The sequence below is a fragment of the Dreissena polymorpha genome, chromosome 2, assembly GCF_020536995.1.
Source record: "Dreissena polymorpha isolate Duluth1 chromosome 2, UMN_Dpol_1.0, whole genome shotgun sequence".
NCBI lineage: Eukaryota > Metazoa > Mollusca > Bivalvia > Myida > Dreissenidae > Dreissena > Dreissena polymorpha.
The window spans coordinates 28,322,328-28,337,295 of NC_068356.1; the positions used below are offsets into that span (position 1 = coordinate 28,322,328).

Genomic DNA, 14,968 nt, shown 5'->3' on the forward strand with positions numbered 1-14,968 from the left:
CTAAGCCAGTTAGCAGACACCCCATCCATTATACCACAGCCACCGAACCAGCTTTAAATTCCTGTTGCTAGAAAAAAATATGTATAAGATGCTAGATCTTTAAGCAAGGAACATGTAACTCGTTTTAAGATTGATTTTTAAGATGCATTACTTAATTTTTGCAACAATTATTAAAAAAATTAACACAATCATGTCCATATATTTGTAAAAAATACATGGTTATCAAAAAAAAACTTAAATGTTGCTGATTAACATTATAATAAAAAGTTCATTTCCTTCTTGTTTTATATCAGTCTTTACGAACTCCACGTTCTTCTGCTAGGAAGTGCCTTTAATAATTTAATTAAAATATTATCTTATTTAAAGTTTTTTGTTAGTTTGTTCTATTAAACATTTATCGAACTCGCTTTGAGGCTTTGCCTTATTTCATATTAAAACGTTAGAATGATTTTTCTCAGCGTTTCCAGCCAAATTACAAAAGCTATGGTAGAGACCGAAATGACCTTGGTCGTCATTTTGTCTGAGCGCAAGTATTACAATTAAATAATTTTGTGGAAGAAACTGGCCATATTTTCGGATAAAAATGTTCATCGTCTTGCCTATACGACGGCGCATTTTTTAAACATCCAAACATGTATGAAACAGAACTTGATCTTTATCTTCCTCTCGCTGTTATTAAAACGGCGTTACAAAACTGTCATCTGGCTGAAAGCGAAATTATTGTCAATAAAACCACCTGCAACTGGGAAGTGTATTACCCCAATCCCTTGGAAGTTTTTAATAATACAAACACAAATCGTGCTTCATTGGCAGATGATAGACGAGATGGCCCTTTTAAGCTTTCTACTGTTCGGTTTAAAGATTTTATTAAAATAACATTCCAGAGCATGCATTACTGTGTGGTAGATGGGAGGAAAACATGTGTAGTGGAAACGAACTCGATGCCTCTCGGATTAGACCATGAAATCAATAAGGCTGGTCCAAGATGTGATATTGATGATAATTGCATTAAAAATCATTCAATACCAAAAGAAAACAATGAGAAAAGAATTTGCTTTAGTGATTCCAGCTGTGAAATGACTACAAGAAAACGTCGAGGCAGACCTAAAAAGTCAATTGTTTGCGATGAATCATCTTCGGAAAATGGAATTAATATTATGCAAAATGAGAAATCAAGAAATTCGAAACATATTTATCATAACCATGAAGATAATTTTAAAGAAAATGATTTATATAGAAAATCTAGTTATAGTTTACGTGGGAAGAAGGTAAATGCAAAGATAATCCAAGCTGAAATGGGCCATTATAGCTCTGATGATAGTGATCATGAATGTAATCCAATGGAGGGAGACTTGGACAGCACAGAAAACAATTCGTTTAAAGATCCTTGTTATGTTGAATATCATGAAAACAAAGAAGCCAGACAAACTACACGTGCTAAGCAGGTGAATTGTGAACTCTGTGACAAGAAATTTTGTGATTACACTGGGGTGCATACACATGTTTTGAGAAAACACAAGCACCATCACGAGTTAACAAAATATCTAGAGAAACTGAATGATCTTAAGAAAGTTGTGTGTGACTTGTGTTTGAAAGAATTTCCAGACAGTTTTAAATACTTATATCATGTCTCTAGTGAACACTCCTCAGAAAGCACTGATCATTCGTGTAAAACATGTCTTCTATCATTTAAAACTAACAGTTTGTTGAAACAGCATGTTAAGCATGCTCATTTAATCACCAGTAAACAGTTTACATGCAATATATGTCAGACAAAGTTTAAGGCATTTGGGTCCCTAAAACAGCATGTAGAGGCAGTTCACAAGAAGAGTCGTGTCTTCACTTGTCAACACTGCAACAAACACTTTTTCTTCAATTCACAGCTTAATCGACACCTGAAAATTCATGGTCAAAATGATGTACAGAAATTTTCATGCAACATTTGCAACAAAGAGTTTCGTTTCAAACATAACTTAAAGAGACACAACGAAACTCTACACTCTGTTCAACTGGAAAAATGGCATTGTTCGTACTGTGGAAAAGGATTCCATACCAAGTACGGTATGATATCTCATGTTAAATTACAGCACTTCAGCCTATTGCCTTATGTATGCCAGGTATGCAATGCTGGTTTTATGAAATTCAATCTTCTATTTGAACACCTGTCAACAGTGCACGGTCAAAACATTGTCAAGGTCAACAATCCACCCAGACATACCATATACAATAAGCAAGATAATGAAAAACTCTACTGTTCTTACTGCAGCAAAGAATTCTTGCACAAAGTGCGGTTGATTGAACATATGCATTCTGATCATGCCAACGACTTTCCTTGCAAGTGTGAAACTTGTAATCAAGGCTTCCTGAAAAAGTCGTTTCTGGTAATTCATGCCCTGAAGGCTCATGCCATGTTACTCGACTTGAATGATGCTGATGATGAAAATATGGGAACAGGGAATATAATGCAGGTGATCTCAACTGGATCAGTAATGCCCAGTAAAGCAGGGGAGCAAGAAAAATCAACTGATGTAAGACCTGAATTATGTTGAGTCGTTGACATTTTCTGAATCTTCGATTAGTGGACTTTTTGTCTGTTAAACTTAGCCTGACCTTGCTACACTTATTGTTTTGATTAAAAAAAAAGCTTTATAGCTGTGTTTACTCTGACTCTGTAAAAAGCCAATGGCTATATTAATATTATAAAAATCTAAGTATATAGCTATGTTAACTCTGACTCTGTAAATAATATTGATTCAGTTTACTGGGGATAAGCAGTACATGGGAGTTTTATGCCGACTTGATTTGTTTTTGTATACTTTTGTTAGAACAAAGGGTATTGTTTGTGTTTACTTTCCTTTGAACAAATTTTACCAGAAATTTGAAAAGCATAATTTTATACAATATGCATATGTAACGATTACATGTTCTTATTTATTTGCATACTTTCATTTTCAGAGCTTGGTACCTGATCAACACTTTTTTTGTGACACATCTGCACAAGTAACTGAAGATGCAAACCCCCTGGTCAGCGGGGCAACCAACACTCAAGGTTGGTGTTAATTAATCTTAATTTGTAGCCAAACAATGTTAATTAAAATTTTTAAAAATGTAAAACTTTGCTTATTTTTTTAAATGTTTGTTGCTATTTTTTAGCTAATTTAATATACAGTAGTGGGGCTTTACTTTCTTTAGCAAAGGCCTTATAAAGGCGCCCCCCCCCCCCCCCCCCCCCCTTAGAGAATTTATTTAAAATGATGCAATTTTCCCCAAATTTCAAGCTAACTTATTTCCCCTTTTTAACCAGATTTTCTGAAGGAAAAAACTGGTTATTAGATTGGCGAATGCGGGCGGGCTGGCTTGCTTGCTGGCTTGCGGGCGGAACAAGCTTGTCCGGGCCATAACTATGTCGTTCATTGTCAGATTTTAAAATCATTTGGCACATTTGTTCACCATCATTGGACGGTGTGTCGCACAAAATAATTACGTCGATATCTCCAAGGTCAAGGTCACACTTTGAGTTCAAAGGTCAAAAATGGCCATAAAAGAGCTTGTCCTGGCCATCACTATGTCATTCATTGTGAGATTTTAAAATTATTTGGCACATTTGTTCACCATCATGAGACGGTGTGTCGCACGAAAGAATCACGTCAATATCTCCAATGTCAAGGTCGCCACGACTAAAAATAGATTTTTATAAAAATCAAACTTACAAAGGGGGTTTATTTTGTTTGTTCATTTCAAAAGTTCAGTTTGAGTTTTCTCCCTTTATTAGATTTTTTTTTCACAATGAAAACCTGGTTTTGTGACAATTTTGTCCCTTGTTAAGATGAAGGCCAGGCTCTTTCCTCAAATCAAACCAAAAGCCCTGAGTAGAGATTAAAGTTATTGTGTATTTTGGCTGCCCAGGGCTTACTCTACCAATCGCACCTAAGCAAATAGCTACAAATTAGAGACTTTTATGAATCCTTTCCACCATGAGAAACAAAGTGAAAATGACTTTTGCAACCAGCATAAAACCAGAACAGCCTGCGAATAAATCCCAGTTTGTTCACAGCGATTTTTTTTCTTCTTTACCGGAAAACGGCACTTTCCCAATTAAGAAAAACTACACATTTCCCAATTACTGTAAGAAAAAAATCCCAATTGAAGGTTTCCAAAATAAAAAAAAATAAAAACAAATTAATAGCATTAAGTCAGTTTCCCTACGCAGCTCTATGACTTGAACCTAAGTAAATTAACATTGACAATTTGACAACACTTAGTTATCAATTTTTAAGAATTTGGGAACAAAAATTAAATACACCAATTTCCCAATATGAAGATTTCACGATGCGAAAATGTCCAATTTCAGGGGTTTTCGTGCGTATTTTTCCCAATTAGGCTGGTACCGGTACTTTTCCCAATTGGGCAAAAAATATAGCTGGCTCAGGTTTTATGCTGTTTACTGCTCATCAGTATCTTAGGGTTGGAAATGAAGCCTTTAAAACTTGAATCTAGCAAGAAAAGTCTTTTATAAAATTTAATTTTCTAAGGGAATATGCACTACATGCGTGAAAGTACATATCTAAGTGGTAAAGGGTTAAAGAATATTGTATTTGGCTACAAAATTGTGTTCAAGAACTTTAATAGTAAATAAGGCTAAAAATATTTTGAGGCATGTGAAGCCCTGGCTACTGGCAGGGGTGGCGAAATCAAATGTCCGAGTTGCCCGAGTCGTACATTTGCTTGTCTGGGCAACTGATTTTTTTCATTTAAGTTGTCCGTGGACGACAAGTTTTTTAAAAGTCTTGTCAAGGTTTACAAAAATACATTGTATTAAAGCCGTAATTAAGTTTAAAAAAACGGATGTTGACACGCGATTACATTGTCAGTGCTATTTGCGGAGCAATCAAGCTAAAATACGTGCACTTTCCTGCGCAGTGATCTCCCTTATTCTAAAAGAGACCGGGAGCATGCCGCATTTTCAACATTTGGCCCGACTGTTAGACAGTGTACAGACTGGTTTCTTTATTTTTACAATCAGACGGAAATAAAAAGTATCAATCTAAGCTAATCAAAACACGGTCTACCTTGTTATTTAAGATGACTTTAATGGTAAAGATGAAACTTTTTTTTTAATCTTCAACAACGGAGCAGAAACCCAAAGCTTTGAGCAGCCCACCTCCCAACAAACTTAGAAAGATTATGATAAAAAATATGATCTAAGTAAACGCACCAGAACTTTTCAAGAAACTTGGCTAACAGATTTTCAATGGTTACCAGTTTATATAATCAAATTGCTACCAGTAGCGGAGCCTCAGTCTGATGAGGTCCACATATTGGACTAGTTTAATTTGTTAAGATTACAATGTTTAACACTAGCTTTGCAAGATTTAAAGCTTGAGAAAGTCTTTATACTTGTTTATAATATACTGCTATAATGAATGTACCATTGAAATACAATTATAAACAAAAAGAGCAAATCATACTAATTTTGATATACATTGTATTCCACATTATTTAAGAAATAATATTTTTCTATCATGGTTTGTTGTCGAATAACCCACAGTAAGGAGTATAGATGCGTAGGAATCAAAGCACGAGTGATTTGATAACACGCATCTATACAACTTACTGTGGGTTATTCAACAACAAACCATCATAGAAAAATATTATTTCGATTCTAACACGATTCTGATTGATTTGGTTCAAGCTTTAGGACGTGAACTATATTTTTCAATACTCCGCCCTTCTAAGTGCAAAGTTCACTATTTAGTGACGTCATTGAATTGTACAAACATATGACGTTGTCTTCATTCATAAATATTTTGCAAATGACATCACTTTCATTGAAAACAACAATCGTAGAAACTTAATGACGTCACGTTTATTGATGCTTCTGAAAAGCTGACATGCTATAAATGTTTTTTGAATTACGCTTCCTAACCAATAACATTCTTTGTAGGTGTGGTTATGCCACTTATCACCAAATATACAATTTGTTGTTTCATTACATTTATATACATGCTACATTTATTACATTTCTTTTAGGGTGGGTTATAGCACATGCATTTTACTGCAATACTTTATTTATTTATTCGGAACTATTTTCGAAACATTTAGCTCCGCCCACAAGTTATTGCAGAATAACCCACACTTGATTTCCTTATTTGTCTATAGAAAAACAAGTCGCGTGCCGTGTTAGAATTAACATTTATCAATAAATGCGTTTATAGTTTATATAAACATTAACAGACAAGTGTAGTTCAGCAACGGACAAGTTAACTTTCCTAAATGGTTGTCCGTGGACAAGTATAGTTTTTTGAGATTTTGCCTGGTATTGCTAAAATGAGCCTAAGCCTGGGAAAATAGGGCTTAAAGCATGTGGGCAAAGTGTCATTCCAGATAAGCCTGTGTAGTCCACACACGTATCAGGGAAGACACTTTCCACTTGTATGGATTTTTATTTTTGTTTAAAGAAAGTTTGTTCTTAACTAAAATCCAGTTTAGGTGGAAAGTATCATCCCTGATCAGCCTGTTTGGAATCAACGAGGCTGATAGTATCAGTGATATTAATGCTGCTGGTTTTGCTCCAGAGCTAGAGACAGAAACCTGCCAGTCCACGCTGATGGTGGAGGTTGCCAGTGGTGACAAGACCTACACTTACATAATAGAGGCCCCCTCCACTCTGGGCGATGGCCAAACACTCACAGTTACAGAGGACCTAGCTAACATTCTGGTCGCTGCTGAGCAGTCTCTACAACAGGTGTGAGGAAAAAAATCATGCTGCTTTTATGTTTGTTTTTTAAAAAAAATTACTGTAAGGATTTATTTCTTAGACGTTTTTTTGCTTTGAATGTGTATTTACATGGAATTAAATTTTTGTACCATCGACACAAGTCTGGTACTTTTATTTCCAATTATTATCTGTGTTGGCTTGTGTAAGCTCTGGACTAATGTAGAAGTTAAATAAATGTACACATCAAATACAAAAAAATAAACAATTGCCATCTGTTGGTCTATGCCCCTGATGAAATTCCTGTCAATATCCTGGATAGATCCTGTGATTGTTACCCATCTGGGAATCTTTACAATGCTCCGAATAGGGATTAACCTTGACCTTCCATAGCACCATGGAAACCATAGTCTTAAACAGGGGTGAATTTTGTTCTTTTTAGCTCAAGTGAGCACAACGTGCTCATGATGAGCTTTTGTGATTGCCTTTTGTCCGTCGTGCATTGTGAGTTGTTCGGCGTCAACATTTGCCTTGTTAACTCTCTAGAGGCCACATTTATTGTCCAATCTTCATGGTCAGAAGATTTGTCCCAATGATATCTTGGATGAGTTCAAAAATGGTAACATTTGCTTGAAAAACATGGCTGCCAAGGGGCGGGTCATTTTTCCTTAATTGGCTATAGTAAAATCTTGTTAACACTCTAGAGACCACATTTATTGTCCAATCTTCATGAAACTTGGTCAGAAGATTTGTCCCAATGATATCTTGGATGAGTTCAAAAATGTTTACATTTGCTTGAAAAACATGGTTGCAAAGGGGCGGGGCAGTTTTCCTTATATGGCTATAGTAAAATCTTGTTAACACTCTAGAGACCACATTGTCCAATCTTCATGAAACTTGGTCAGGAGATTCATCCCAATAATATCTTGGACGAGATAGAAAATGATGCCGGTTGGTTGAAAAACATGGCCGCCAGGGGGTGGGGCATTTTTCCTTATATGGCTTTAGTAAAACCTTGTTAACACTCTAGAGGCCATATTTATTGTCCAATCTTCTTGAAATATGGTCAGATGATTTGTCTTATTGATATCTTGGATAAGTTCGAAAATGATTATGTTTGCTTGAAAAACATGGCTGCCAAGGGGCAGGGCATTTTTCTTTATATGGCTATACAATGTATATGGCTATAATAAAATCTTGTTAACACACTAGAGGTCACATTTATAGTCCGATCTTCATGAAACTCGGTCAGAAGATTCATCCCAATAATATCTTTGAAGAGATAAAAAATGATGCTGGTTGGTTGAAAAACATGGCCACCACGGGGGCGGGGCATTTTTCCTTATATGGCTATAGTAAAACCTTGTTAACACTCTAGAGGTCATTTTTATTTTGCAATCATCTGGAAACAATCTTGTCCCAATGATATCTTAGATGAGTTCGAAAATGGTTTTGGTTGCTTTAAAAGCTTGGCCACCAGGGGCAGGGTATTTGTCCTTATATGGCTATATATGGCTATAGTAAAATCTTGTTAAAATTCTAGAGGCCACATTTATTGTCCAATCTTCATGAAATTTGGTCAGAAGATTGGTCTCCAAGATATCTTGATTCGAAAATAATTATGTTTGCTTGAAAAACATGGCTTCCAAGGGGAAGGGTATTTTTTCTTATATGGCTATAGTAAAATCTTGTTTAAACTCTAGAGGCCACATTTATTGTCCGATCTTCATGAAACTTGGTCAGAAGATTCATCCCGATAATATCTTAGACGAGTTCAAAAATGATGCTGGTTGGTTGAAAAACATGGCTGCCAGAGGGCGGGGCATTTTTCCTTATATGTCTATAGTAAAACCTTGTTAACACTCTAAAGGCCACAATTATTTTCCAATCTTCATGAAATGTGTCAGAAGATTTGTCCCAATAATATCTTGTTATCTCAGGTGAGCGACTTTCAGGCCATCTTGTTCTTAATTTATCCATTTTTTACAATTCATGTTTGCTTGTCTTTATTTAATAAATTGTGTAGTATTGCACTTATCTGTCTGTACAGATTATTGGTGCATTGGATAGCATTGGAAGGAATAGATACTTTATTTAGTATTTTCTGTTAATGCCTTGGGCCTTACATTTTATATAGGGGTTTATGTAGGGGAAGGAGGGTCAATATGTGCCGAAATAATGGTATTCTTTTATATATACATTGCTATAAGAAAAACATTAAAATTTCAAGGTTGTTTATGCAAACAATTAAGTGAAAGATTTACATATTAACATTGAGTTGAATTTTTATTGTGTGTTCAAGCCAAAAAAAGGCATGGGTTAGGCATGGAAGTTTTGTATAAATGAGCCATGCTCTGTGAAAAAGGGGTTAAATGCATGTGTGTGTGCGTAAAGTGTCACTTTCTGCCAAAACTTGATTTTTGCCAAGAAGACACTTTTTTAAATGAAAAATATCCTGAAAGCTGAAAGTGTCGTCCCTGATAAGCCTGTGCGGACTGCACTGGCTAATCTGGGATGACACTTTACGCATATGCATTAAACCCCCTTTTCACAGAGCACAGCTCATTTATACAAAAATTTCCATGCTTAACTCTGGCTTTTTTTAAGGTTCAATAAATTTAACACAAACATGTAAGAAATGACAGATGAACATTCCTTTTTTTGAAATCAGGAATTCATGAATGAGTCCACAAAAAAGTAATTTTTTGGAAAAAAACAACACAAATTGTATGCCGATGATTTAAAATGATTGTACAGTTTGTTTGTTTTTTTGTGTGGGGGGGGATTATTAGGGTGTTGGCGTTTTTAAGGGAATCTTCTGTATGTTTTTCAGATAATTTTTTTTGAATGAAGAATAATAAAAGTTTTGCATTTTACATAGTTTTACTTGTGTTACAGGAGGAAAGCACTGTAGGCTATCAAGAACAGGTGTGTAACCTTGTCCATCAAGAGCCAATGCAGACAGGTCTTGCGGAGACTGTGTACTATGAACTGGATGGTTCACTGGGTATCCACAACAATTTCAGTGTAGAAGTTCAAAGTACTTGTGAATCAACACAACAATAGACTAATGTAAACAATGTTACAAATGCTGAATTTAGAGACTTGAGGCAAAAACAGGAACTCGATCCAAAGTGTTTGAAGTTTCAATGGATAGTATGCCTACACATACGTGTATGGCGCTCCGGGAAATTGGATTATAAGCACGTGTGTAAAGTTTTGTCTCAGATTACCCTGTGAAGTTTACACATGTTGCCATGGCATAGTGGATATGGTGGATATGGTGTCCGCCTAGCGACTGAAAGGTCATGGGTTTGATCCACACTGTTGAAGCGTTCTTTATATCTCTCCCATTGACACCAAGTTAGAGCACTACAAAACAAATCTGAAGAATTGAAGTAAACATACATCAACAGCTAATAAGTGCAATCAGTGAGGTCAAACACCAGTGTTGAAGTAAAGAGACTTTGGAGGCAACATTTTAGTTGCCTTTATATAAAAATATGAAATGTTCAATATTAAAACGACTGATTTGATATGAAAATTTGCAATTTATGGTTTCTTTGTGAACACAATTTTGTATGCTCTCTGCAAAAGATTATTCTTAACAAATTGTATACGCTGCCAATTTATTAATGAAATGTCTACTTGTTCTATCAGTTTGATGTAAATACATGTAATCTGATTTATCCATTAGCATTCTGATGATTGGGGGATAGACGTCAGGAGCTCATTAAGTATCATACTACACATTTAAGTTATCATGCAATGTTAAGAAGTAGTATATTAACAAAGCACCAACCTCAATAAGTTAATTATGTAATTAGTAATGTATTAATTCAGTAAATCTATTGATTTACCAAAACTCATTCATGACTTTTATTATGCCCCCGGTAGGGTTGCATATAGCAGTTGAACTGTCCGTCAATCAGTATGTCTGTATGTGTGTATGTCAGTCTGTCCGTCCGTCTGAAAAAAACTTTCATGTTGGCCATAACTTTTACCTTATGGAAGATAGAAACTTGATATTTGGCATGCATGTGCATCTCACGGAGCTGAACATTTTGAGTGGTGAAAGGTAAAGGTCAAGGTCATCCTTCAAGGTCAAATGTCTAATATATGACATCTGTCCGTCAGTCCAAAAACTTAAACATTGGCCATAACTTTTTCACTATTGAAGATAGCAACTTGATATTTGGCATGCATGTGTATCTCATGGAGCTGAGCATTTTGAGTTGTGAAAGGTAAGGTCAAGGCCATCCTTCAAGGTCAAATGTCAAATATATGGCATATGTCCGTCCGAAAACTTTAACATTGGCCATAACTTTTTCAATATTGAAGATAGCAACTTGATATTTGGCATGCACGTGTATCTCATGAAGCTGCACATTTTGAATGGTCAAAGGTAAGGTCAAGGTCATCCTTCAAGGTCAAATGTCTAATATATTGTGTCTGTCCGTCCGTCCAAAAACTTTAACATTGGCCATAACTTTTTCACTATTGAAGATAGCAACTTGATATTTGGCATGCATGTGTATCTCATGGAGCTAAACATTTTGAGTGGTGAAAGGTGAAAGTCAAGGTCATCCTTCAAGGTCAAATGTCGAATATAGGGCGTCTGTCTGTCCGAAAACTTTTAACAATGGCCATAACTTTTTCAATATAGAAGATAGCAACTTGATATTTGGCATACATGTGTATCTCATGAAGCTGCACATTTTTAGTGGTGGAAGTTCAAGGTCAATGTCATCCTTCAAGGTCAAAGGTAAAAGTTTTTTCAAAGAGGCGATCTCATGAAGCTGCACATTGTGAGTGGTGGAAGTTCGAGGTCAAGGTCATCCTTCAAGGTCAAAGGTCAAAAAAATTAATTTAAAGCGGCGCAATAGGGTGCATTGTGTTTCTGACGAACACATCTCTTGTTGTATGAAAGTTTTTATCATAAATGAACATAAATGTTATGAGAAATAAATTCAGTTGAAGCATAAATTGTGTCGTTTTATCCTTGATACAACATAACCCAGTTTGATTCGTTTTATCTTTGATACATCATAACCCAGTTTAATTCGTTTTATCTTTGATACAACATAACCAAGTTTGATACAACATAACCCAGTTATTTTATACCAGAAACATATCACTAGCCCAATTATGTTTTTATCAGACACTAATAAAGGGTATGTAAAATTTAAATTGTCCGTCTGTGTGTTTGGCTCGTGGCTTTCCAGCTTATGTTTCCATTCAGCACTACCATGATTAATATTTCAATAGTTCGGATAAGCGAATATTTCCTTCATTGACAGAGCGTTTGGCTCCATTGGTCATAGTCGGCTCGGATGCTACTTAAATGTACCCCGGACACGGAAAATAGAATAAAACGTACCCGGCCAATTTAGACTTCTTAGTAAACCCGAGTTTTATTCCCGCCAAAAATCCTATGTCGAAAAACGCGCTACTGAATACGAAACAAAATTGTCTTTGAACAAAACCTTAATCGACATTATATTGACATAAATATGTACATAATTATTTTCAAGAATAAAAGCCGACAACGACCAATATGGCGTTAGAATTCCCGGGTACGTGTTTGTCTATTTATGACGTAAACGATTTTTACCTGCTGTGCATGTTGTTTTAAAAATGTTTTTTTTTATTTATCACTTTGCATATGTTTACAGAACTATGTCTAAATATTGAAATTAACTTATTTGACTTCAATTTATTTCACTAATTATTTAACCTTTAAACATGAATTCAGAAATTACATTGTATTGGGTACTAAACGTAAATAAGACTTCGTGATATTGAAATTAAAAACATTACGTTAAATTTGATCACGGCAATGACGTTTAAAGTATATTCTTAGCGAACATCACAACCTGAGAGTGTCTTCGTTACTAGAATAAATATCTAGTGTGCAACAGCATTCAGCAGTAAAGCTTATACAAGCTCATAGCCTATATTATATATCGCGGCCATTAACCCTTTGCATGCTGGGAAATTTGTCGTCTGCTAAAATGTCGTCTGCTGAATTTGTAAAATAAGCATTTTCTTCATTTTTTTCTTCAAAGAATACTATCAGAATAGCAAACAGTTTGGATCCAGATGAGACGCCACAGAACGTGGCGTCTCATCTGGATCCAAACTGTTTGCAAAGGCCTTTAAAATTCGGTTCCCGCACTGAAAGAGTTAATCACGTGCGCCACCTTCTTTTTGCGATGCATTGATACATGAGCCAATGCTGCTTCGGAGGTGGTGCTAAGGACCGAATGTTATGAACTTTCACGAATAATTCTACATAGTGAGTTAGTTTTATATGTTTCTGAAAATATGTCGCATTTTTTTAAATCGGGCAATGTAGTGCGATTCAGCGAAGATTTATTCATCCACACATGTACAGAAACATAAAACAACCAATTTGGAAACGTGATGACCTTTTTTTGTTGTGGCATGTTAACGATTTTAACATAAACAACATAACACCATTAATGTGAACATGTATAAGTTTTTCCGATGCACAAAAACAGTGTCTTCTTGTTGATCTTATTGAACATTTTGTGTTTTTCCAAAAGAGATGGAATCAAATCCAAGGAGGTGGCGCTAATGACAGGAGGTAGCGCCGATGCACTATTTTAGCTTTGTTAATTTTCGATGCCGACTATTCACTTTTTGTTTCGTACTTTAGGTTGAGTGTTCGATCTTTTTTCTTAATTCAATCAATAAAAATTGAAATATATTCAAAGAGAAAAGTCTACATAATAATGAAGATACATGTGTTGCAAAGAGTATTAATTTTTATATTTCTGTTATTTAATATACTACAAAACTGGAGAGAAGCATGAGTATAGTAAACTAAAAGATAACGTTTAAAGCCAAAGCTATTCTAATGTTTGCAGATATTTAGTAGGAACCAATAGCTAATGATAAACTATTAAAGATTCATTGACCATTTATTGCCTTTAAGTAAATTGAGCTATTTTAATAGGGGACAAAACTCAGCGTTTCAAGAAGAAATAATATATTTTATTTCTTCGTGAATTTTGTTTTTGTTAAAAATATTTCTTGTAGAGAACATATTTTGATAATGTTGAAAATAAAGTTATTGTATTTATTGAATATTAGATATTTTGGATTTAAATCGTACACTATTTTTTCTTCGGGTTATTGACTTATTAATTAAGTCGGTTACTTATATATTCAAAAATTTACATCTTGTGTTTTATAGAATGTGTTTATTTTCTTTAAACATTTTGGTTTAAGCATTTACGTTGAAAAATAAAAATAAATATGAAAAAAGGAACATTATCTATAAATATAAGTCATGTGATGATCCATATATCGTGAATTGGCGCCACCTCATGTCCTTAACTCAACTTCCTTGGCATGGGCTCCATCTCTTTTGGAAGAATACAAAGCAACAAGTATATGTTTAACGCATCGTTTGATGTCGTTCGCGAATTAATCGAGTGGACTTTTGATAGTCACACTGGCACAATACATTGATTTGCTTTCAAAAACTTCACCATGTCGCAACTTATAAATGTCCTAACGTTGTGCTGTGGTTGTATGTTTATGAACATTTGTGGATGACTAAATCTTCGCTAAATCGCACTACATTGCCCGATTTTTTTTAAAATATTGCGAAATATGTTGGAACAAAATATAAAACCTACTCACCCTGATGAATTATCCGTGAAATTTCAAAACATTCGGTTCATGGCGCCACCTCGGAAATAGCATTGATTCATTTATATTTTTAATGCATCGTATAAAAGAGGTCACGCCCGTATTTAACGGACGTGTATATGCCTTATACAATTTTTAAGCAGTGGTGAAATGTTGAGGTACGTTAATGTAATCAACTTTTTAACAAGTTTGAAGAGGCTTTTTTTGGAATAACACAAACTGTGTTGCGTTCGTTGAATATCACCAACTGTGTTGCGTTCGTGTAATATCACAAACTGTAATGCGTTTGTGGAATATTATAAACTGTGTTGCGTTCGTGGAATATAAAAACTGTGTTGCGTTCATGGAATATCACAAACTGTGTTGCGTTCGTGGAATATCACAAACTATGTTGCGTTCGTGGAATATCATAAGCTGTGTTGCGTTCGTGGAATATTAAAAACTGGTGCTTTTATTGAATATCACAAACTGTGTTGCGTTTGTTTAATATCACAAACTGTGTTGTGTTTGTAGAATATCACAAATTGTACTGCGTTTGTGAAATACCACAAACTGTGTTTCGTTTGTTGA

The 14,968-nt window shown here is 35.0% G+C and overlaps 1 protein-coding gene across 1 annotated transcript; it reads left to right on the forward strand.

Annotated features, from left to right (window-relative positions):
- The first annotated feature begins 564 nt into the window (after positions 1 to 564).
- Positions 565 to 11,701, forward strand: LOC127866366 (PR domain zinc finger protein 15-like). Its single transcript, XM_052406849.1, has 4 exons — positions 565 to 2,528; positions 2,956 to 3,049; positions 6,576 to 6,745; positions 9,614 to 11,701. The coding sequence occupies exons 1-4, from the start codon at positions 633 to 635 to the stop codon at positions 9,779 to 9,781; spliced, it is 2,328 nt and encodes a 775-aa protein (XP_052262809.1). The 5' UTR covers positions 565 to 632; the 3' UTR covers positions 9,782 to 11,701.
- Positions 11,702 to 14,968: the final 3,267 nt, after the last annotated feature.